The sequence below is a fragment of the Monomorium pharaonis genome, chromosome 2 (assembly GCF_013373865.1).
Source record: "Monomorium pharaonis isolate MP-MQ-018 chromosome 2, ASM1337386v2, whole genome shotgun sequence".
NCBI classification, from domain to species: Eukaryota; Metazoa; Arthropoda; class Insecta; order Hymenoptera; family Formicidae; genus Monomorium; species Monomorium pharaonis.
In genome coordinates, this window is record NC_050468.1 from 8,172,549 (window position 1) to 8,199,276 (window position 26,728).

Here is a 26,728-nt window from a genome sequence, read left to right on the forward strand (position 1 = left end):
ATAATTCCGGAGATGTTGAACGTGTATCTATTTCCTGCTCGCCCGGTCCTTCCACGCAAAACAAGATATCACCTTTTAATACTTCGTATAATGTCCATTTACGAGGGCACGAAAGGTGCTACTGATGAATTATGACTAGTTTAATAAAACTTCTTGATTAAAGTTTTTTCTCCCTATCTCGAAAACCCAGAAATGCAAGTGCATTCCCTCTCCCGACGACATCCATGCTTACGAAGCAGATTACTTTTTTACGATTGCAATAAGTCGCGCACGGTTTGTAATTACTAGTATCGAGATTGTTTTGCGAAAGCGACTACTGGAATCGCTCGTTTTTGAGGGACGTTCCACATGCACGCGATATACACATTCTAGATGGGAGAGACAGTGCACGCCTCTTCTGGGATTGGCGACGATCGCGTCGGCCGTCGCACACGTACTCAGTGACAAACAGGAAGAAAAGGATCCGATGTTACAGCGATGACAAACAGGAGGCAGAGGGTCGCTGGTGTGACGAATGTAGAGGTATCGGGGAAAAGCCAACAACGCGGCAGAAAAACGAAAAACTGCATCGTGAATGCGGCGAAATCGTGACGGCGCATAATAGCGATCGGTCGTCGCTTAATTTTCGATGCGTAGTCCGTGTCGAACGTAAAAATGTTTGCCTCTCTGTCAAAATGATTGTACAACAACTTTTTTGGATGACATTAACTTTATCACTTTATAATCGGTGCTACATTATGAAAAAATGTTTTCCCCTTAAAAAAAAAAAAATACAAAAATATAAAAATAAAAAAGATTAAAACAACGAAGAAATTCAAGCCCATATATAAACCAACATAGTTTTATTTACTTTAACCTGAAAATTTTATAAATTCTTAACAAATGGCACCAATTACTGCAAGTTTGCACTTTTAAAAATGTAGCACGAAAGGTTTAACATATATATAATGGTAGTTTCTTGTTAATAAACTGCGCGTGTCGCGGAATGTTAGGAAATTACGTGCAAGTAATCGGTACTATAAAAAACCACGTCGCCGAGAGTGCAATAGCGTTGATCTTCGGCCAATGACTGATGAAAATTTATGCAAAACGCGCGCGGAGCGATAGAGCAAACGTAACGGTGAATGACCAGTTAAAGAATGTTATTAAATAATTTTGTTCCAGAGAACATTATCCTTGTCTTCTATTTCTATTTTTCGATTATTTGTAGATTGAAATTCATATTTTTTTGTATTATTAACCGCATGTTAAAAATAACAATTACAGAATTGTTAATAAAAAGAAAAACGGTATCCACGTTGGTGAAGTCGGTAGCAAGCAATAGTCATTTACTGATACATGTAAGCCGTGAAGAAAGAACTACGTTCGTTGAAAATATTTCTCGGAAGGGAATGTTCGTTGTTGGGATTTACGTGAGAACCTCGGGATCGTGCGAGCATAGCGAGAGAGAGTTCGATTTCTCGAATTTCTTGGTGCCGATGCCGCCGGCAGCCGGCAAGCCTGCCGATCGAAGCCCGGCGTCCTTCGGGCCCGCGTTACGTATGAATTTAAAGGATTTCGCGAAACCCCCGTTCGCCGCCGCCGCGCGCGCGCGCGCGCTCGCTCGCTCGCTCGCTCGTGTGCACGCGGTCGAGGTGAACAGCGTATACCGGCAGACTTCTCTCTTCGAGCACAGCTTGAGGCAGGATGAAGACGTCCAGAGCTTCGTGGCAGCTCAAGGTCTGCCACTTCTCCCTTCTCTTGAGAACCTTTGCGCTCCCTCCTACCACCCTCGCGCGGCGTCTTCCTCGCGCTCCCTGCGCTTCGCTCTTCCTCCGTCCTCTTCGCGCGACCTCCTCTGCTCTCTTCGTTTTCCTCTCCCTCCTCGTGCCGCCGGCGGGCTCCGATTTTTGGCGAGAGGGAGACCGACAGCGCGTTCGGTCGGGAAGACGGACAAGGACCAGGCGAATCGGGAGGGTAACGGGGGTGGGAGGATTACCGGCGCGCAAGCGAGAGGGACGTAGAAACCCAACGGGCTGAAATAATAGGTTGCGCCTGCGCGCTCATTAACCTTTATACCCCGCCAGGCTGCGAGTACCACTAATCTTCCTTTCTTCCTGCGATGCATCGGTACACTCTGGTAGACGATACGTGTGTTTGCTTTACCATGATCGGACACACACGAGCCGACCGGCTGATAGAATCGACGGTGGGTGTGCGCGCGCGCGCGAGTCGTTTTCTTTTATGCGGATTTTATCTGAAATCGGACTTAACAGAACGGAAGAGTAGGGTGCGCGCTTTTATTTGCTCTACGTAAAGGCAACAGCGCGGCGAGCGGTGGTTTCCATGTGGATAATTTCGGATAATTATTCCCGCACGATCTTCCGTCGTACACGTAAATTTTGCGTGCCTACATTGTGCAACGAGTCGCGCGGATCTTCTCTCGTTATCGGGCGGCTCTCTCAATGTTTATAAACTAGTCATATTATCTCGTCACGAGATCTCAGGTGAAAAGAAATATAAGTGGATCACAGTGTAGTTAACTATACGTGCTACACAAGCACCAATTAAATATCTGAGCACCGTTTCGCACAAACGGTATCACATAATGTTTTTCTTCACACTTTTGTACTGACTGCATTGTGTTTTTAGAAAGAGAGAGAAAGATTATCTGATAATTGCTGCTCGGGCACCTGTCGACCGTCTAGATTTCTTAATTCGCTTCGATCGTGTCGAATCGAGTATTATTTGATCTCGATGCGATACGATCGCACGATACAGTTGGAGAAACGCGTATTATGAAGCAACCGATCGATCGTATTCGCGCTACTGCCCGCGTTCGCGCGAGAACGTATTCGAATAATCATTCGCGCAGCGATAATTGTTGCTGGATTTAATTTGCGATTAATTATAAAGCGAATTTATCGCAGTAAACGGGCGAGAATCGCATTTTTTTTTTTTTTGCTGAGCCCGGATTACTACCATGACGCGCGCTTCTTAATCCTTCCATTAATTTCGGGAGCCTGTCCAACACGGTTCTCTCTTTCTCTCTCGTCCCCCCCCCTCCCTTCCTCTCCGTCTCTTTTTCTCTCTCGAGTCTGGTGAATCCGGGTTAAATCTCCGTTTCGGAATTTTCGATGGCGGCCGCGACGAATGAGATCACCCCGCCGCGTACGCGTTACGGAATATCTATAGCGTTCATGGGGTTGCTACCGGCCAACTAACATGTGCGAAGCCGAAGGCGAGAGATTACCGTTGGTTAAAATACCGGCATGGCGTCGGCCCATCGCCGTTGTCGTCATCCTCGTTGCCGTCGGCCGAACGACGTGTTTACGGATTAAAACATCGCGTCTCTCTTCGCGCAGCGCCGGCCTTCTCTTTGGGGGATTATGAGAATTTTGATGTTATGGCCAGGGCTTCTTATATTGTCCGTTCCCTCCCTGACAAACGTCCAATCCCTTTGGATCAGCCGTCAAAGACACTTCTCGGCTTTCGCCGTATAGGGCACCGCCACAAAAAAAAAAAGGAAACGAAAAGAGAGCACCCCCCTAAGCTTGTCAACGAGAAAGCGAGCCCGAAAGCAAATGATCGTTGAGCGTTTTCGAAACACAAAGTGACAAATAGTTGGAAAGGGATAAAGGTACCGACAAAAAAAAATGAAGACTGCGTTAAACGGAATAGTACGAACGTAACACGAGAAGCGATATGCTCGTTTCTTTTTTTAATCGTCTTATAATATTCTATACGCAAGCTGCTTATACATGAAAAAATCGGTTTTATTAAAGCATCTGAAAGAAATCTAGCTAGATATAGATCTAAAAGTAATTTTGTTGAACATCGAAATAATTATAACAGACGCTCAAGCGTGATGATAATGCTGCAAAAAGTTTTTGACATTCTAGCAACTATTGTGAACGTGCGATAATAATTATTTATTTGAACGGTCCAACATAATTATTTTCAAATCTGTATCTACACCGTAAAAAATTTTTGTAAAATTACAACTGTAATAGTGGGTAATTTTGAAACCAACTATAATAGTTGTAAATTTTCTCGTGTCTATAATTTTGCATTACAATATACAAGTAAAAATAATTTAATATGTCATAAATTTGTTTACGGTGTAAACACAAGTGTAAAAAACAAATTAAGAAATTATTGCGAAATTTATATACAAAATTACACACACATAAAAATTTACAACTATTATAGTTGGTCTCAAAATTACCCACTATTATAATTGTAATTTTACAAAAATTTTTTACAGTGTAGGTAATTTTTAGACATCTTTATTTTTCACGCTTCTACATACTTTCTATTAATTTAAGTTTAATAAGCAACTTGAGTGTCTTACAATTTTAATTATCCTATAAAAAATTTTTTTCAGATTTGTCTTTAATAACATTTTTAAATATTATAGCAAAATCGTTCTTTCTGTATAAATCTCTTTCTTATATATTCTGTGTATAAATTACTTTCTTTCTTAAAAACAAGTAGCATCTTAATCAGCGCAGAATCTTTATTTAATAATCCAGAAATTACACTATCGTAACGGTCGCATATACGATCTATACGGGAAGGATCAGCATCCCATCGGTTATCGATCGATCAATCTGTCGATCACTATCGGGGAACGTTCCAGGACGACCGTCCCGCGCGAAGACGCACGTCCGCGGCGCGTTCCACGGTGGCGAAATTCGTAACGGTTTGATCGATTCCCTTTATCTCCGGCAGCGCCGAGACAAAAGGAGTCGCGCACGGCTGGAAGCTCCGAGGCGGCCCCGCGCGGGTTCGGCATAGTCCAACTCCTGCGCCACCTTCACCTGACAGAGGGCCCACAGATTTATCACCGTGGACCTCTACCCGCACCAGATATCATCTCACCGCCGCCGATCTCATGTCCCGTCATACGTAATCCCGGCGCTCCGACAGCTCATCTATTTATGAACTGGCATTTCTTCCCTCCTGGCATTTCTCGCTCTTTTCCCTTTCTCTCGCTCGCCCACACTTCGCTCGAACTCAACGAACCCCCCGCCAGGAACAACCAGATTTTACGTACGAGCAACGTAGGGCGCACCCGTCCGAATTTTTTCCCCGCGACGCGACGCTTAGAAAAAAGAAATTGTGCCGATGCGAACACGCACAACAGAACGATTATGTTGCTTTATATACTTGACGTCGACATAAAGTCAAGCTTGTAACGTAAAACAGTTTGTAAGTCAATAATGTCCGTAAAAAGTTGCGTATTTCTCCCAATTATTGTGGCTAAAGCCTGAGAATTGTATATCTATCTAAAATCTAATATTACTTAAACGACTCATAAAGACACGGAATGCGGGGATACCTCAAAGTTTATTACAAGTGACTGTTTATAAAAGCAGCATTTCGACGACAGTGTACTCGGGGAGTGAAATTTGGGTCCACGGAAAACGAGTCGTGTCCCTGTTAATGTGATCATTTTTCAGACAGGTTTATAGAGAGACGGCCTTATTAAGCGGAGGAAAAAATGTTCCATCGAGTGTGGGGGCTTGATGACCGTTCTAATCTTGATCAAACACGAAAGTGCCTATACGAAGAAGAAAATAATACACATGAGACATTCGTAACCGGATAAGTTTTGGCTTGTCTATTCATCCATATCTATTCATCTGCTCGGATATGAAATACCGCGGTAGTTATCAATACGTTCATGAAAATAATGGCTATTGTAATATTCCGGAAACAGATGGCAATGACACAAATACTCACGCTATCATATCGGGGAAAATGATATTCCATTATTGAAAGCAGAAAATTATGACGGAAGAATATTAAATCTCATTATGGGACAATGATATAAATTAAAAAATGATTATCAAATAAAAAAGAGATTCTTGTACGACACGGTGGATACGTACAGTTTTCATAATAACAATGCTAATAGCGTATCGTTACACAAATTGTCTTAACATCTCTTTCCTTCCTTCTGTTCTCGTGAAGTTTCCGACGTACACAGTGATTATGAATAATAAGTCATAATTATTGATCGTGAAATAAGTAAATGGCAGAGTGCTACATCCATGTCCTCGATGAAGCGAAACAGGAAGCGGGAAAGGTATGATTTTGCCATAACCTCGGCCGAGAAGAATAAAGCGCGAAAAATATGCATTTTATTCCGATGCATTCACGAACATGTTACATGTAACATTTTTCTCGCAAGTTTATTAATTTTCTGTTTATTCTTGTTCCGTCGCCATTTATAAACACGAGAATTTATTATTTATTCTTTTGATAAAAATACCAAGTGTATAAAAAGTTATATATCTTTATCTTCTATTCGATATTGATTGATATTACTAAATTATTGCTTCATATAAATGTAAATATATTTATAAATTAATAGAAATTTGCTTAGTTATTTTTACACGTCTTCTCGATTAATCATAAAGGCCTTTTTTCACTTTACATGATTTTCACTTTGTGTTAATCGATCAACGGAACTGTCGATGGTCATCTAAGTCGCGAACTTTCCTTGCCGCCTTCCGCATTCGATTCTTTGGATACTGCCTGTCTATCAGGTTTCAGGATGTGAATTGCCAGCCGGCGAGAGATACGCTCTCACATGATGCGCGATCATTGGATGCCAATGAACGGCCGGCGATGATAATCACGCGGATTAAACGTAGCGGATAAGGCGCCAGGTGTTCGCGTTTGAATCTTTCTCAAGACGCATCAGAGAAGATAATAACGCGAAACAATTATTGATCGTCTGACGTGATTAATACTTGTGTAATTAAATTAATAAGACAGTGATCTTTTCTAAAACTGTCAGTTACTTATAATTAATTATATCTTAAGAGTAGAAAAATGTTTGCGTAGAATTTTTGCTCAATTAAATATCAATTATTTAAGAAATTATATGTAATATATATATATCAATACAAGTAAGCGTAAGCAAGTAGTCTTAAAGATAGCTACAGAAAAAGTAGACATATTCCGTATAATTTTTGGATCAGCATTTCAAAAACGCCTAATTTCTTATCCCGACAGGATTAAATAACCTCCAGTTTAAAGTTCTAAAAAATTTGAGATCCGCTACCCTGTAATTTGTCGGAATCCGTGGCATTACGGCGGACACTCAAGTTAACGCACGTATCGCTTGGCAACTTATAATGGTTGTTCCAGACACGGAAGTTCAGATGGCATTCGCAGCCATCAGCAACGAGCCAAGCAACGAGCACGGAAACGCAAATCAACGGACAATGATAATCGCGCGAATAAGACGTCTGGGTGTCGGGTGTTCGGCGGCTATACGCGTGGAGCAAGCTCACGCGTTCCTCAAACGAGCAAAGGGGGGGGGGGAGGGCCCTGAGGCCGGAGGAGGAGAGAAGGCCCACGTCGACCGCGGGTCGGTGAGGAACCGCGGGCCCGAAAAGAGCCGCGCGACGAACGGTGTGTGACAGCGTGTAATCTCGCCTCGGCTTCGTGCCCGCCGAAATAACAGGTTCCTCTTTCCCTCGTTCACGGCTCGGGATCTCTTCCCTCTGCTCCTTCCTCTGCTTCCCGGCGCGTACGGCTGCGTCGCGTCGGCCCGGTGCCTCGTTCTTATCCGGTACCCGTCGCACAAAGTTACGGTTTCGCGTTGGGGACATTATTAAGCCCGGCACCGACGTCGTCGTACGAAACAGGCTGCGGCGAGAAGGTGGCTCGCCGGGGATCGAGCATCGGGGAAACCGGATCTTGAAGATTCTCTCGCATGCACATGTAAGCGCGCGCGGCGCTCGGGGGGACTCTAACGACGATCGCGTGGAGATACGGCCGGCGCGAGTGAGTTTATAAAAGTTCGCCTGGAAGTTCATAACGCTCGTGCTCGCTGCTCAGCCCTCATGGCGAAATGAACGCATTGTAAGCGGTCCAGTCGATAAACTGACGAGCCCTAATTCTTACCAACCCAATTTTCTTGCTCTGTCTATAATAAGCTAGATCCTAAATAAAACAGGATCATCTTATTAAATTCTTTACAATCTAAGCTTTATTAGTACAAAGTGCTGTTCCTAATAAAAAAGTTAATTTCTCCGTGCCTAGTACTTGTGGAAATTTAAAAAAATTACACTACACAAGAAAATGAATACCAAGCAGAACAATAGGTCGTCAAAATAATGTTAAAATTAAATAATCGTAATTGATCGAAAAGTGATTTTTAATAATTTAATCACTTTATTCACATAATTTTTATGTTATTGTAACTTTTTGTTCTGCTTCGGTAATTACCTAAGAATTACGAATATGCCGTGTGTTTCCTCTGGCGAGTTCAAAAGAATAAGAATCAATTGTAGATAGCGAAAGTAAAGGCAGTCACGACCAACGTTATTATTTATCGTTCGCGAACCTGCGCGGACAAGGGTTGCGCAACTTTTGATTAAGACCGCAGACACGGTGCTAAATGTTCCACGCGTATTGATCTCATATTTCACGAATCAATTTCTCCATTTAACCGCGCGCGATGCGAACAGAACCGACCGGCCGCTACCACGGCCGGCGATCCTCAAGAGAAATCCGGCCGCTTGAAAAATGACGTTTCGCTCGGCTAACTTCGCCGTCGAGGGGCAGACTCAAAACTATCCGCCCGACTGCGGCCGGTAGTACATCGGTAGCTTTGAACCGGTTGTGGCCGCCGATTGCGACTCGCCGGAAACTGAAATGACCGAACGCCGCGACGCCGTATAATGTGGACAAATACATATATTTCATATGTGTACGTGCGTGTCATTGCTCTCTCTCTCTTTCTCTCTCTCTCTCTCTCTCTCTCTCGCTGCCTCTCTCTCTCTCTCTTTCTTTCTCTCACCGGAACGACGGTGGTTTCACCATGACGACGATGATATCGCGCGCCACGTCGATCCGCATGAATACCGAAGAATCAATCACCGTGCCGATCGGTAGTGCCGATAGGCTGGAGAGCGTTGCACGATCTCGATTTGCATCGGCGGTCCGCGGCATTGAAATCATAATAATAGGCTGGGCCATTCTTATCGCTCGCGCCGAATGAGATAAAGATGTCTTTAAGCATTCTTCTGCGCTGGATCGTTCTCCAGCCGGCACTACAACCTCGGAAACGCGAATCGTTCTGTCGTTCCACATGCGTGCACGTAACTACGATGAAACGTTACAAAACACAAAAACGGACGAGAATAAAAATATTTGAAAATATTAAAATACAGATTACCGCAGATTGCAATATTGAAATAAAACAACTTAAATTTCTCATAACTTTCAGATAATAATCAACATTAAAAGAATTTGAACATTTTTTTTAAACTCTGCAATACAACGTATTTAATTGTGTAAAATAATTTGAAACTCCGTCTGTAAAATCAATTTAAAGATATCTTGCAATAAAAAAATATCGATAGTTTGCTTTAGAATTCCCCTAATTACAGATATTATTAGTGTATGAATTTCAAATTTTTGTAATAAAGTAGCAGATCGGTCCATTACAGGAGAAATTAAAATAATAATAAACGAAATTATGATAAATCCGGAAGCTAAATGAAGCTATTCTATTATTAAATTAAGATAATTCTATTATTAAGTTCTAATGGAACACCTGGTGCGGAACATCGTCCGTTCCTGCGCGCAACCCTAAAAGCTGGTGCTTGGCTCGGTTCTGAACCGCATTCTTTGACGCAAGAGTGCAGCGTCATCCGGAGCGGTTCACTGTCAACGTCGAAACACCACAATTTTCAACGATGATAGAGAACCAACCACCTGCACGAGATGGTGTTTGTCCGCGGCTTCAATATCCTACGGTCAATTAAGCGGCTATTGTACCATTTGAATGCATTCTTGTGTGCGCGACAAATATTAAATTATCTGAAGAGGAAGGGGCTTCTAAAAGATTGAACATGCACACATACACATACAATTTTCGAAAAATCGATACAATGTGCTCGTTCATGTATATACGAATAGAAATTCTAAAAAACAGGTTGATAGTGATTACAAGGCATAATGATAATGTGGTGCATCAACGCATCTCAGCTCTTCGCTCGAGGCGAATTGCTTCTTATTGTACTCGCAGATTCGATACGATACGACGATATTCTTAACGAGCACTTTTCTAATATCTCGGTGATAATACAGCCTACTCTTTAAATCAGAATTAGTGAAACTTTATTTCTCTTATAATTATACCGATCACTGTCTTTCAGAGCTAACTGATCTCGCTCGGTCAGTATCCTCCTCTTAGTCGGAGTCGAGTCACTGAAAGACCTTCAGTGAGATTGATGAAAGATCATCAATGATTACAGTTACAGATATAATACAGTAAATTAATGAGTGATACGATGATTGTGATTTAGAAAGTATATCTGAGTAGTGCAGAACTATATCTGCCGGATATGAATATCTGAACTGCGACTTCTATTCCTAGCTGCAATTATTTGCAACTCGGTAGCAATCTCGTATCTCGGGATACGATTGCGACTCCGTATGGTAATCGTTACTCGGATGCCTCGACGCAGATCGTTGGATCGCCGCTCCTAGCTAGGGATATACTGCCGACCTTAACCTCCGCATGATATACACCGCGTCTCTCAGCATGCACGTGTATATTGTATCCTATCTTCCAATCGGATAGATACCGTAAAGGAAATTAAAATTACGCGGCCCCGGCGAATACGATACATCCTTACATTCCAGTAAAAGCGCCTGTACGTAAATCAATTTGTCACGGGATACCGCAGAATTCTATCGTTTTCAGCGAAACCGTAGAATATCGCAAAGTACATTTATTCATACCTGGCGCATAATCCTCCTTCGACTGGATTCCCTGAACGATGCGTATTCTTCAACGCGATAACACGGTGGCGAAGCAGGCGCTATAATTGCGAAATATTCCGACGCTAAACGGCGTTTCGGTTCAACGTCTTAATTCGAGCAACCGATCATTTTTAGCGTTCCACTTCGCCTGTCGCAGATAATATAGCCGGCGGTCAATCAGCCACCGATCTTACGCGCTTGCTTGACTCGGCCTAGTCATTCGAAGATGTCCGCGCGGCCTCGTCCTAGCTCGTCGTCATAGCAGACTTCAGGATCATAAGGTATAATCACAGGCGGGATCGGCCAACATTATAAACAGCACAGCGTCACGCGAGCGCACGAGTTAACGCCGTTGCAGTTAACTCCGAGGGTCGATCACAAAGAAGATGAAGAAGAGGAAGAAGAAGAAGAAGAAGAAGAACAAGAAAACAGAGATAAAGAGTAGTTGGAAAGAGTTTAAAGAATACAGCGGCAAAGGAAACTGTGTAAAGCAGGCGGTCACGAGAAAAACCACAGATCTCTTGTCTTCGAGTTCGCCAGAGACGAACGGACGTATAATCTTCGCAAGATAGAGAGAGATAGGGTGGCACGGCAGGAAGAAGAACTCAAGAAAGAGAAAGAGAGAGAGAGATATATCTCCTCGTGGTCAGGAGGGTGGGGGCAAGGTGGATCGTGGATTGAGTCATTATGCTTGCTCGGAGGAGACCACAGGCCTTGATGCGGGAACGGCTGCCATCGACTCGTGAAAGGAAACCGACCGGATGATTCAACGCGTATAGACGGACACAAAGTAGTCGCGGTGTCTACTATATACCATTCGGTATATCCTCTCTTCGTCCGCCCCTCGTTCAAGTTCAGCGTCGTTGTTTACTCTCCTCGCTGTTTCTCCTTCTATGATACGGGTTCGGTCAGATGGACGAAGATAAGTCATAGAACGTTCATCAAGTTCAATCGCGAGTGCACGACGCGGGCGAGTTTGAAACGAAAGACGAAGATAAACGAGTTTCGCGATCCCACGTTAACTCATTATCGGCAAGTCCCGTGCTCGTTTCGCCAGAAAATTAATGGGACAAAGGTTCTTCCGAATTCGGATGCGTTGTCATTTCTTTCGCTCTTCTACGTTTGTGTCTCTCTTTACAATCGATTTCTGCTTTTCTCTTCGAAATAATGGTCAACTTATTAGCGAAGTAAATATTTTATTCGAACAGAAACAAATAACTTTTTTCCAATTACTATCTTCAAATATTATTTCTTTCTACCTTGAGCAACGAAAACCTACAGCGATGTGACATCGCTGATTCGTTACCGGACACGTCGGTTTTCAGCTACACTAACATTGTTCATCCGATGAAAGGGAAGTTCTCGCGCGTCACACGACGCCACTAACATCAGCACGTACCATAATATTATGACACCGGGCCGGTCCACTGACTGGTTTTGTATCGATGCCATTACCGGGGCTAATCCGCCACCGGATTTTATCTCGTCCCCCAATACCAATACAAGCCAAATGAGAACAAGGTTTTAACGCGAGCCGAGTTTATGAGAAAGAAAGGTGAGAAGCATAAACGAGAAGAAACAGGTTCGGAAAACCTCAGGTACGTCCCTGCGAGAAATCAACAGAACCCAAAGATCCTGTTGGCCGTTTTAGATCGATCACCCGGTTCTTAAGGAGGACTAAAGTATCTTTTGACAAGTCATTTTTGTCCGTTCGCCTCAATGTTCCTTCTAAGGAAGAAAAGCAAACGAAATAGATTTTGACGTTCATCTTGGCTTCATTTCGACACGATAAAAATTAGAACTTAACTTCGAAAATCAGAAATCAGAAATTAAAAATCTAATCCATGGGATGATAATCGAGATAATAAAATTATTCTTACAAAAAACCTATTTATGCTTAATCGTACTATCCCAAGTCAAATTGCAAAAAAGAGAATGTATCAATGCTAAAAGTTTTAAAGAATTATTGAAAGTAAATACTCAGTCATCACTGCACTCGTATAATAACAAAAATAATTCCTTGCGTTTAACTGTTTATAGATGTTTAGCAATGATTAATAAAAGGAAAAAATCTATATCTATTTTAAACCAATGGCTTCGGTCCCTAGTAGATAATTAAATACTTGGGTACGTACTAAGCATGTCTATTAAATTTCTGAGTAATAATACGTGTCTTCTATTAGCATATCGTGCATGAATAACTAGGAAAAGGTAAATATGGTGACACAAACATATAATAAAGTCGTTTGATTAAAGAGCCTTTGCAAATCGCGTTTTACCGACAAGAGAGGAGGATAAGCATTAACGTTCCGTCGTGTCTCGGCGTAATCACGAGCGTTAATATTCTCCGCGCGTGCGTGCGTGCGTATACGCGCGCGAGTAGGTACACCTACTGTGTCGGCTTTGCGGTTCGGTAAAAAAAAGTCGCTCGGGTGTGAAAATCATCATCGCCGTTGTCTTCGTAACGACGCGGAACGCATCGAAGAAAAATGTGTACACGGGGCCGGCTGAAATATACTCTGAGAAGTTCATTAGCTCTCTTAATGCGCGCGGGTGTTGCGTGCTATTGCGTGGCACGCGTGGGGTCGCGGCGCACGGCGAAGCAGCGGGAGACGGTAATTTGCGCGACGTAATTTAAAGGAGACTTCGTATACTTTCACGGGCATTACGAATGCTCCACTTGTAATTCGCGTAACCGCACGTTCCCGTATCGCGACCCTCGCACATGCGAAATACTACGTATACGCAACACGAAACGGATCTTTATAATCTTGTCACATTTGTCTGTCCGTTTAAATTGCCCTCTCAATTATCGGGCGTGTTAGGCATGTTCGCTAAATTGTAGATAATGACAATGCATAGGCAATGAAAATGTCAGTCTCCGCAAAATTTTATATTGCGTCGGTTTCACAAATGTGTGTTACTTGTCCTGTGTGTTTTTTTTTAGTTTCATATATGATTTAGAAAGAACTCAATTAAACCGGTAACTTTATGTCTTAACCGTTATCAATATTAGAGCGCTAACTATTTAATGAAGAAATATGATATGCAAATGTTCTGCCATGACACTTAAGATTGATATTACGATTACTTAATTAAATCATACGCAGTTCTTAATTAATTTAACATGTTTCGTACAAGCTAAAAATGCTGCCTTTGCCTAACATAACAGAAAATATGAAAATAAAAAGAAAACATAATTCCTCAGTCTTATATTGATTCCATATCTCTGATATGAATAATTTTTATATCAAGTTTTATGTCATTTGATATTTGAATCTGAATTAACAAAGAGTACTTTTATCACAAATACTTATATTATTTGGAAAATTAACGATGAACGAAAGGATATATATCCCTATCATTTTTGATAAAGCGTATTATATGAATACCACAATACCTGCTGCAATTAAGTTCGAAATAAGATTACCCCTCGCACAGAAGAAAGCACCATGTCACGGTCGCGTTTGTGCCTTTCCGAACATCGGAATTGAAGAATTTACGAGTCCGTTGAGCGAGCGAGCATTTGCCCTCCGCTTCCGCCTTGCCGCACGTCACGTCTCCATGCTCCCTCGCGATTCCGTTCGGTCGGTTGATCGAATTTCGTGGCTTCACGTCGCGCCGCCTCTCGTCTCCTTTCGGGCGTACATCCATCCATGTGCGGATTCAATGTCCATGCAAAGCAAACGGCGGCCCCGGCACGGCTGTCAATTATCCGTTATATACGGCCCTGGCCCTCGAACCCATCCTTAACGACCCCTCAAACTTAGCGGGAGGAGAAAGAGAGTGGAAGGAGAATGATGGGACACGTCCCCCCCCCCCCGCCTTGCGCCAAGAAGCGCCGAAAATTCACGGGGGCCACGAAGATTGCGGGACGACGTCAACAACGACGAAGAGAACGGGGATCGAAGACGAAGAAGCGACGCGAGATGGACCAAGAGGATCTTTCCGAGAATCATTTGATATTCCAATGTTCCCGCCACGTAGCTCCCGGGGCGCTCTTCTCCTTTTGTCTCGAGGAGAGCAGATTCGCCCGCGAATAGCGTGCACTGTGTGTTATACTTCACCGCCAAATGTGTCAGAATTGCAAATGCGTGCGGTCCGACGAAACACGTCGAAAGACGGCGGCGGCGGCTCGATAGAAACAGGGCGCGAATTCCGCGGCGCGAGCTCTAAGATATACATTCGGAGACGACCGACGGGGAGACAGGCGAGGAATGTTGGTGCAGGGAGACACGAAAGAGACTGTAGGGACAATGGTGTGAATCGCAACCGAAACGTCCGAAAGAATCTTAGATCCACTTTAACATGGAAATTTGAGGGAGACCCTACAATTTCAATCGCATTCTGGATGTCAGCCCTTTGAAGTCGGCAATTCTTATAATTCTTATCGCGCAAAGGTTATGTTTCAATCGTCATGGGCAATAAGCACACAAATATTTAGACGCTAATTAGATAAGATTTATTAATTCCTAATAATTCTTTGATTTTATTACCTTAATTCCCCCAACGTTCAGCCTTTCATGTTGAATTTTGCGTCATTTTACAATATTTTAATCAACTAAAAGAGAATATCTTCATCAATCACAAATGAATGCTTATATAAATTGGAAAATACGATGAAAGAAGAGGGTTGTTCACACATTTAAAGCATATAACGCACGAATTCGCGATTACAGCACAAAGCTCGAGTTAACGAATGTTTTTAACAGGTTGAGGGTCAGGCTTGTCCAGAAACGACAAAGCAGTTGAACAGGATGTTAGAGTTAACAAGTATAAGGCTTCATCCCTTTCGCTCGTAAACGCCAACGCCTCGTAATTATAACGAGACGTTTCCTTTGAATATAACGAACTGCTGATGAGATTGGAAAGTAACAGCTCGAAGTGTCTAACACCTAACACTTTCGATCGGCCCTTGTTAAGTTTATACTGTAGTGTCGTAAATTAATCGAACAATTTTTTTATATTTAATTAGCTAATACGAAGGTGAATAATTTATATAAAATCGTGCAGGAAGTATTATCGCGATAACGAATCGATTCACCATATAAACGTGAATATCGTTGCATTTCGGGAACAGAAATGTAAATTGTTTTTGATGTCACTAACCTGAAATACGAAGCGGTCACAGATCTCCAGATTGATTGCAGTCTTTTCGGTCAGTCAACTGAGATTCTTCTTTTCACGGTTCACCTGAAGAAAGATATATAATACACGATGTAATTTCAGTTTGAATCTAAACGATACGACATGCGCGCAGATAATGCAGTATCACACAAAAAATTTATATCGCCACAATAGCGTTAGAAGTCGGGAAAGTTAACCGCGTATGTCAATCTGTCGACTCTCGATTGTCTCAAGATATTGTTGCAGTTTAATATACACAGGATGATCAAAAATATGATATGCATGTTTAATGATGTGTGTTCGTTAAATGCACTTTGTTATTAATAACACGGAAATCAAGCTAAAGATAATTATATCGTAATAATTCAATAAAGTGTATAATAATCATTTAAAAAAATATATAATAAAAAAACATGAAAAGTACACAGGTATTTTAAAACTTTAATTGGTAAAAGACTCTATCAGTATCATCAATAAGATGAAAAAAGGATAAATACATGGAAAAATGTGAGGTAAAATTCTTTCCAATATCCTTCGTCATTACGCGGTCATAATCTTCCATCTCTTTTCTCGATATCAAATCTCGATATAGCGGATGTGTTCACTTGAAAAATTGACTCCACCTGGACGGGTCCGCACACGCCGGATGAGATTGCCTTCGTAATTTCTCTACGGCTGGCCTCTGCGAGCTGGCCGCGCTTCTTTAAAAGCACCACGCGATTGAACGCGCGCCTCGCCGATCCGCCGAAGGTGCGTCGCCGGCCGGATAATGGCTTATTAACAAAGCGTTGCGAGGAACTCGCGCGCGGAGAAGTGACAGAGGGGCCTTGACGAGAATCGTATGAAGGAATCGAGAGGAGAGACGGAAGGAATGCGAGAATCCTGACGCCGGGAGTCGAGTCACGGGTTACTTCGACGCCTTCGTAGAAAGGGTCCCAACACAACGGGGCTTTAATTACGCCGATATCACGGTAATTAAGCCGATCAATGCGTGCCATTGTGCGCCGAGCGGAGGGTCTCGGTGTGCTTCTCCCGGTTCCTCTCCACAATCCCGACCACGAGTCTCCTCCGCGCGCCACAAAAGCACGTCACCAAGGCACGCCACCCTCCGCGGGGATACAAGGACGCATCCTGTGCCTGCAGTCGAATCTTCACCGCGCGACCACCTCGCCGCCGTGGAAAAGCCACGACAAAGAACCGCGAGGAGAATAAACACAGTGACTCTCTCGGTCCCGTCGATGATACGCAAACCGTTGGGCCTTCTACCGGCGACGCGAACGTCAAGACGTGAAGAACCACCGCGGGCGCACGAATGGATCCCTCGTGGGGAGATTATTTCGTTCGATCGTTCGACCAGATCCGATACTGATGGAATTCAATGGAGAGGAACGCTTCGCGCAGCATTGTTTCTACGCCCCTCAATCTTTTTTAATCCTTTAAACCGTGATGACCGAGCACGAATATCCCTTCGGTACCGTGTCTAATAGCGGTTGTTATATTTTATAGAAGGCTCTTGTGTTCTTGTATATTCAATTACTATGTTTTCAATTTTCGTTTAATTATAGTAAGAAACTTCCCTATTAAACAAAAATATCTCAGGTTTATGATTGAGATGTTGGCTTCAATTTTAATATTACACTTTCATACGTTGTGATTCATTAAGAAAGTTGTTCGTCCACCGTAATTAGTAAAAGCGTAAATAAAGGCGCCATGATATTTCCGTTCTATCATGGTAAACTACTATTTATTTTTAATACTAAAATCACGAATGTATTATTTCTCTTGAATATCTGATTGCACATCCTAGATTGATACGCGGTTCACATGAAACATGTTGGAATTGCCTCGTGGCAATGGATGAATAAAGTCATTAGTTGCGGGTTGCATGCGATCCGTGTTCGAAGCAATCCTTATATTTTCAAACAAGCGCATCTGCTGCAATTATGTAATGAAATAAGAAGAAAGCGGTACATCCATCTAATAACTCTCTAAGATTTCTGCGTTTCAATAAATATTATATACTGATAGAAAAAATATTTAACTTAAATTAATAATTATTTAAATAGTACCAATAACAAATTTTATTAAAAATTAAAATTATTTATTTCAAATAAATAATATTTTTTATAATTTAGAATGTTATTTGTTTGAAGTAAATATTATTACTTTTTTATGAAATATGTTATTAATATTTATTAATAACTATTTATTTCAATAAAGTATCCTTTTTTGTCAGTGTACAATCGAAAATATCGATATAAGAAGCTTATAAATAATCATTCGCGATCTATCGGGAATTCTCTATTAAATCCTATCTCACGGCATGGAATTTCACCTTACAGAATTGTTTTTCGAAGTAATCACTGTTTCACGAGCTACGCAGATCTTATAAACCATATATATATTTCTTCGCTACTCGAAAAATACAACGCTATAAACCGTAGTATTTCTCGATTTTCTTGCAATTTATTGCATGCGATTATGATATAATCTTGGATGCATGTACATTTGATTCTTATATAAAGAGTATATACATTAGATATTTTTTAATCAATAAGTAAATTAAATCGAATAACAACACTTTTTTCATTCTGTACATCATGTTGAAATATTCAAAATAAGAAAATTCTTCTCATATTCTATGCTTCATAGGTATTTGTAATTATGATCATTATTTCTTACATACCATTTCACATGGTAATTTTTTCAAGAATAATTTTAAATAATTTAAGTTACTTTCTTAATTGACGCATGGACATCTAGTTGCTGTTTATCTAAAGTCTCTTTTATTCATTAAATTTTTGTACAAGATACAAGGAGCGATCGAAAGAGCGAGGAAGAAACCAAGCGCGTTTATTTGCTACCGCCCATACAGTTTTCAATGTTTGTCGTAAGAGTTAGGACACTGAATGTCTCTTTGCGAAGACCCGCTTCATCCGGTGTTCCCCACTGTTTCAAGAAAATTTTTCAGAGAAGCGCCGACTTTGTTCCTCACTCTTTTTGATTTTAACGTCTGTTTGCCCCGACATTTCCTGAAACATGTACCAGTGGAGACAGACTCGATGCATTCGATTTTTTCCACACTCAGACAGGAATGTTATGGGGGTTCCATTAGTTCTGTTTACTCGGGACTGTCAGGACATTGGGAAACGTATAGACTAGCAAAATCATAATATGTCTAACAGTAGATTGAGCTCAGTAATTCCTTTAATTATAATAAATTTAATTGGAAATGTTGTAAAATTTCTAAATTTTTTAAACCATAATTAAAACAGAAAAATACAAGTGGAGATAATAGAAATAAGTGTAGATAATTTCTTAATTATCCATTGTTTAAAGAAAAGCATAATAATTTGTTGCAATACAAATATGTATCTATACAACTGTGCATATATGAAATTATATCGTACATTGTACAATTGTAAGAATTTTTCCTGCAATTAAAAATATTTTGTCATTAAAATCGAAAAAATCAAGAACACAATTCGCGCATTTAAAAAAAAATTATATAAAATTTACGCTAATTATTATTATATTTATTATTATTTAATATAAATATACATTGACCAATTGTCTCATTTTTAGGCCACAGTTACCGGTTCAACCACAACAAGTACGAATACAGTCCATCCTAGTGTAAACGATATGGACTGGTTCGCCGGAGTCGCCGAAGAAGAATTATTGTATTATACCGGCATCGGCAACGACGTCGATTCTCTGTGGGCTGTTATTGGGAGTTTTGTACCGCCGCCACCTAGGCCACCTTATCTACCCGAAGAAAGTATCGCTACTGATGGGCTCACTACCTGCGATTTGTGCTCGTGGGCATGGAGAAACGATAGGCATTCTTTTTCTCTAGACGGCACGCTTGGTAAGTCATACATAACATTAGAATTTATCACACTTTTTTTTTCTCGCAGAGGATATAACTTTAATTTAACCATTTTTTATACAAGCGTATACGTAACAAGGAAAACCAACATATCTGTTCTTATAAAAGCCTAATATGTAAACATAAAAAAAATAAAATTATATGAAATATTATTGAAAAAAATCTGTGACGTATTATCATTTGATTGAGATTTCTAAAAAAAATCATAAGCAAAAGATTATAAAAATCTTCTTTCACATAACCAAATTGATATTTAAATATGTAAGATTTCAACACTAAGAAAATAAGAACGTTATGTTAATTTAAATTTAATTTAATCGTCCCCTTCTGTCTTATACCGTTCTGTCTTAACTTTCAAACACCGGAAACGTTTTAATTGCTCCATATTAAGTCATTCGGACGCAATTCAAAAAGTTTCTGCCGGGCACGAGTAGAAGTACTATCGAGATATGCTCGCTTCAAGTAATGCGACGTTCGTCATTTACTATGCTCTGTCAGTTTTTCTTGTCATCACTTCAGCTAGTAGTTCTCGAAAGATGACGAGTGGTCTTTCGAGCCATGCATCTGTCCACATCAGGACCGAGGGTTATTCCTCGCATACATACTCCACTGTGTTTGCAACGTGTTTATTCGTCAAACAGCTTTTCCAGTCTAGTACGTGCTTCAGGATTTGGGGAGATCCCTCTTGAATAAACGTCAACGAAGGCCCATTGTAACGATGCCGTGAATTTCCTACTCTTGTAGAACTGAATTGTCGATATCAGACATGTCACCAGATTCTTTTCTAATTATTGCTCCGTAAACGTACAACAAATTATTATTTCGTGTATTATTTTAATATAATTTTATCAAAAAAAGGATAAAGATATGAATGATTGTATGATGTAAGTTTTTTATTGACACGTGAAACACATTAATTATCTAACAGTTTGTGATAAAATATATAAGAATAGATATCTACACAGGCTGTGACTTGGCTCGCGACCCTCTCCCCCCCTCCTTTCAGAGATCTTTATTTCTCAAAACGGAAAATAATATTAAACAAAACATAAATAGATTGAAAAATATTAAAAAGCATGTCATAGCAAATGCCAACAAAATTGTTTTATCTTTTCTATATTTTACTCATTTCTCATCTTTTATCTATTAATCTGCAATCAATTTTTGCAATAAATATTTTTTTCTAACGTATTTTATAGATGCGCGCTAAACAAATTAATTCTGCGTCGATTAAATATTTTTTTTTTATAAAATTGATTTTGCAATAGAAGAAAAAGAAACGAAAATATATTAATGGGTGCGTTACAACGATAACAATTGTCGATTATAAGGGAATTCGACGGACCTCCCTGTGTTTCGTAACGTGTAAACTGTAAAGGGATAATTCTCGGATGCTTTCCCCCAGCGTAGGCCGACCTTCACATCCGGTTGATGTGCCCCGACCAATCAGAAACTCGCCGGTCCCGCTCCCATGGTTCTTCCCTTCAGGATCGGTGTTCGCACGTACGCACGAAACGGTACGCAAGTTTCTGCATCATGACACGCGGTGCTTCCCCACTCCTCCGGTGGGCCTCTTCAGGGGCCTCGCCCCTATCCTCCACCGCTCCGCGGGCCCCGTCGTCCGGGCACGCATTATCGCCATTACCATGAATTCCCGCAGTTATTACGCCTCTGTTGCACCGCCACCAAAATGGCGGCTGGGTGCATCCTACCGTGCGAGGAGGACGCACTCCTCGTCTGCTCCTTTTTTTATTGTGGCGCCTGCGCTGCCGGCATGTCGTGCTACGTTATACCGCTCGACAATTAACGTCGAGAATGGCGGCGGCCGACGGTGGGGATAATTGACCCTGTCAGGACTATGACAGCACTTTTACACTGTTGCATGATCCGCGCCGGGTCGATCTCTTCTCGCGTTTTATATTTTGTCTGTATCGGATAGCCGTAGCGATATTTCCGGTCGTGATGAAAGCCGTGGTTTTATATATTAGATTCGTATCTAATTCCCCCGTAATCATACGAGCCTTTATTTCCGACGTCGATAAAATCGTTTGATACCTCTTGCAAGTTCAATGACAATACCCCACAGATATTCTCTATGCGTGAATAGAGCAGATGTATAACCGTTTATAAACGCTGTTGAATGAAAGCTGTTAGTCATCACGTCATCGTCATACCAATTAAACCTTAATTACTCTCACGTTTATAACTTGTTCCTCACGCTGGAAAAAAAAAAGTTTCCTCGTTCTATTATCTTCACAAACGCACGCGTCATGTACTACACGGCTTACGAGGAACGTATTTCGACGTGCGACACGACGTCCTCGTCGCCAAATCGCAAAATACGGCGTGGAGCCCGGCGGTAAATAAAGAAAATAGAACCGGAGCAAGAGAACGGTGCATCAGGGGCTTCAAGGAGGCTGGCAACGGCGGTAATCATCGCGTCACTTCCCATCCTTCACGACGTAATAATTACGAGATCGCGCCTCTTACTCTCGACGTGATGCAGGCCCGTGCTTGTCGACGAGGGAAGGCAACGGGAGGAAGCGGGGAGGCCAGGGACCAAAGAAAACAGAGGAGAGAGAGAACGGACTTAATACTACGAGCTTGCAAGTATCTTTCGGTCTGCCTCGTGTCGACGTAGGCCGCACGATTCGGCGTGACTTCAACAGCGAGCAATAACTCGTAAATTTCGCACTCGGAGAGCCGCGCAGAGATTCGTTAACGCTCGTCGAGGGTGGTATTTATTATGAACGACGTGTGTGTGTAAAATGTTTCACACACGGAAAGCCGGCAAGAGTTTCGCAAATATGAAAACAAAGGCTGATTAATTGTTGCACCCTTGAAGAATATTTTACTCAAGAAAATAAAGTTAACGGGGAAAAATAGTTCGAGCATTTATTCAGTTCAAATTCGCAATAATAAACGTTAAGGTGTAAGAAAGAAAGAAAAACAAAAACTGTAAAAACAAAATTTCGCGAAAGAAGTGCAAGTGTGCAATTAAAAATTTACAATATATATTACATTCTAATTATTATACATATAACTGTTTAGTATGTTCAGAATTATATCAATTCCCAAAAATTAAAAAGATAAATAAACATTAATTAATGATTTTATTCGAGTTTTTGACCGTAGAAATAATGGTTTTTATGACAGGTTTGTGTAATGCATTCATAAATATAATTTATATATACATAAGAACTTTTTCATCTATACGTATAAATAATCATATAGAAAAAATAAATTGTGATATATATTTGTAAAAATGCTCTTATTTGGGTTTATAATCTGTTTTTTGTTGTGTTAAAAATCACGTATTCCGGAATGGTTAATCTCAGTGCTTTACGTCATAAGATGAATAGATTTAATAATGCGCGACGCATAATGGCGCACGTATGAATCGCTGGACATTAATTGTACCACGACATTAAGCAAAGCGAACTATGCTTCACAAAGTGACCAGGCTTTATTCCCGAGGAAATAAGACATAATGCCCACACATATATAAAGTTGCATCACGCAAATCAACCACGTTCGAATGCTTGTGGTCTATAAGCTACACAGCTACAGCATTAATAATTGCATCAATTGTAACAGGGAACAATTGAACTATTTAGAATAGATTAATATCTTCATTGGTTTAGCTTATGCAAGGAGACAGAAATAAAAATTCTTTGCAATATAATACGAAGTATAAAACCCTCTTACAAATCAAAAATCAAAAAATCGTACATCTAATTCACGCTATGTGCCTGCGAGCGCGTTTAGCTATTTTAACGGTACGATAACCAGCAGGTAGCCGTACTCTCTCGCGTATATCCGCACTGGATCGATGTTATCTCGTTGCGTATACGCCTGGACCAAGGGAACGTAACGAGGCCTCCCTTAGTCCAACGGTAAGCATCTCCTCCGTCTCTTCTTCTTCTTCTTCTTCTTCTTCGCTGTTCGCGTCGTCGTTTCCCTCGCTCCTCTCGAAGCCTTCCTTTTTCGACGTGCTACAGTGTCGGGCACTCGCTGCGACGAAAGTAAGCACCTTCGCGCCTGTATATCGCGCGGTGCCGACGAATGCAAACGAGAACGAGTAGCGAGGGGGTCTCGTGCGCGCGAGCAAAAATTTCATGGGATAACCCTCGAGTCCCACCTTCCCGCCTCTTTATGTGCCCCCAAACCGTGCGCTTTTAATCTAAAAGCCGATCTCGCCCACGTAGATTTATTGGCAGGGTCGGCGAAGCGACGTATTCGAGTGGTGCGTAGGCTACCACTCGTGCGTGATTTTCTTCGATTTCGAGCATGTGGTTGCATGTATACGAATTTAACGTTTGTTATGTTGTTTCACAATGAACATTTTTATCGTGCTTTCGGCTTTTAAAAAGAATCCAAAAACATGATGAAAAATATATTATCAAATAAATAAATTAATCGTACAAGTAAATACAAGTAGATTAATCGATATATATATCTTGAAAAATTTTCATAATTTTTTTATTTACGGCAAGACAAAATATGTCTTAAAGATAAATAACAGGGATGAGAAGTAACAGGTTACGAATAATATTACGTCGGTAATATTACTCTGACATTTTTATAATAATAATTCGATAATGACATTTTTTCTCACATTTTTTCATAACGGTAATGTCAAAGTTGGAATAACTTTTGACAAGTAACTTTTGACTTGAACAAAGTAACTTTTGACAAATAACTTAACCTTATTCATTACATAAACTAACGACTTATTTTTTTCAATGAGTAATACGTAAAAAGTTATTTAAGTTATTTAAGTTAATTGTCAAAAATAATTATTCCAATCCTAGTGTTACCCTTATCATTATGAAAAATTGTAACGTCATTCCAAATCGTTATTATAAAAATAACGATAACTCACATATTACTTGTAATGTTTCTTCTCATCTCCTTGATAAATAGTAATGTTTTAAATGCTTATGTTTAAATATCATACGATATTTTCTTCTTCAAAACGAAGTTTATAGATGCAGTTTCGCTTATCGTGCGTATTTGTTTACAAAAATATTAATAAAAGAAATAAGAAAATCGCGAAACAAAGCGGAAAGGTATGATACCCAATTCCTCTAATAGGATAAGATAACAATGTTCTTGTAATCAGCGTAAGCAGATTTAAAGCGTCCATAATGTTCCTCGATTGTGTCGCCGGTATGAATACACAAGTAGACTTCACTCGTCCGATGATGGATATGAAAAATGATTCGCGATCTCGCGGAGAGGCACGTATGAATTATCGCGGGCTTGCTAATGCCATCAGATACCTGTCATGAAAGCGGAGAAATTACACAGGAAGAAAGGCTAAGACTGGTGAGCGTATTAATCGTGCATTTTAGTGGATAATTAATTCGACTTCAAAGAGTCACGAGTTAATTATATGTAAATAAAGATCGCTGGCGCAGATAGGCAAATCATCAATCTTGCGTGAAGCGGGACGAGCCATGGCTCGTCGGCGTACACGTGAATTATAGAAAACGGTAAATTGGATAATAGTACGTTTATTACCGAGATAGTGCATTGCACATCGATGCCCACGCGCGCGCTCGTGGCGTGTATCGCACGATTTCGCCGCGAACGGACAGCGATCGAGCGCGCGCCGCCTAACGATGATTGGTACGGAGTTAATTATCGTGTCCCCCACGTGTTACCTGCCTTTGGCAGCCTCCCCGTACAAATTATCCGAGAATTACGCGCCGAAGTTTATTTTATAATAGCGCATATTAATCACAACTAGAAAGCTGTCGTAATCTACGTAATACCGCGGCTTAATCGCGGCAATCGCCAGGACGCACTAATTAGCGAGTCTCACGGTACGTTGGTGCAACAACGTTTTCATTAAAGTCGCGAGCGAGGTTTGTGACATTTCATTTAACCTGCGATATCTCACCGCTGGCTTGATTACATCTTGTGATTATACGATTCGCGTTTATGGAGCCGCGTTGTCGCAACCTCTTTTCGACGCCTCGCGAATAGCGCGCCGATAAAATCTATGTTTGTGGCTCGACATGGAAAGAAATAAATTCGACGTCGCGTACCAGCCGCTTATTTAATTAGCGACAAATTTGCAATTCAATAAACGTTTAATTAATTAAAAGTAGTGCTTTATCATAAAATAGAATCAGATGACGTGTATTCTTATTGATTTCTGGTATGAATTGTGTGAAAGGTACCAGAATTAATCTGCCGTTAAAATTTTAGAAAGAAACGAAGAGAAACACTGAAAAATACTTTCATTCTTATCCAAATGCTGTTAAGAGACCTTCTTTCCGTCTAGACAGAAGCGCGTACATCACATTTAAGTTTCTCTCGAGAAAACCTTTCTTTTCTTTGCACTTGAATTGAAGCTCGACTATTGATGCGTTCATCATGCAGTATTCAACGGCATTTTGGTGTAATTAAGATTACCACCTCTGAAGCGATTATATGAAGACGCCCGGAGACTCTTTTATCTGCGGCACTTAGCGAGCTATGCCGAACATAGTCGCTTTATCTCGACGACACGAAATGTGGCGCGGTACCGGAAACATCCGCGTTCCACCTGCCTGATAGCGCCGCGCTCGTTTAGAAACGCTTGTAAAGACGCGCGATCGGCCGTCAGAAGCAGTCGTTATTTATCATCCTTTTTTTTTCTTTTTTCTTTTCGACTCGCGTTGTTTCACGTGGGAGAGACGTGCGGCTGGGAGAGAAACGCAAAAGAAGATGTTAACAGCCGTCACGTATCTCTACACTAGAGACGTTGTAGAAATACCACTGGTATCCGTGGCGATCGTCGTGAGTCAGGAGATTCGACGAACCCGGCGGCAACCCGCAGGGACCAACTTTTCCCACCCCGATTGCGGCGAAAGAAGCCGTCGACCTCCTGCGCGATGCGGTTGTTCTTCAGGGAATTTTATACAAGCCACCCAGAAGCAT

The 26,728-nt window shown here is 41.1% G+C and overlaps 2 protein-coding genes across 3 annotated transcripts in view; one reads left to right on the top strand and one right to left on the bottom strand.

Moving 5' to 3' along the window:
* The window catches only part of LOC105840753 (L-lactate dehydrogenase A chain), a 122,932-nt gene extending 106,975 nt beyond the window's left edge, over positions 1-15,957 (bottom strand). Inside the window, exon 1 of the mRNA XM_036283487.1 lies at positions 15,886-15,957. The gene's annotated coding sequence lies outside the window, so the exon portion shown is untranslated. The remainder of the gene's footprint in view (positions 1-15,885) is intronic.
* Positions 1-26,728, top strand: part of LOC105837115 (TSC22 domain family protein 1) — a 262,982-nt gene that overhangs the window by 206,722 nt on the left and 29,532 nt on the right. For both annotated transcript variants that reach the window (XM_036283485.1, XM_012681618.2), the window contains one exon: positions 19,489-19,774. In XM_036283485.1, coding sequence (XP_036139378.1) covers positions 19,549-19,774 — 226 coding nt within the window. In that variant the 5' untranslated portion in view covers positions 19,489-19,548. The remainder of the gene's footprint in view (positions 1-19,488; positions 19,775-26,728) is intronic.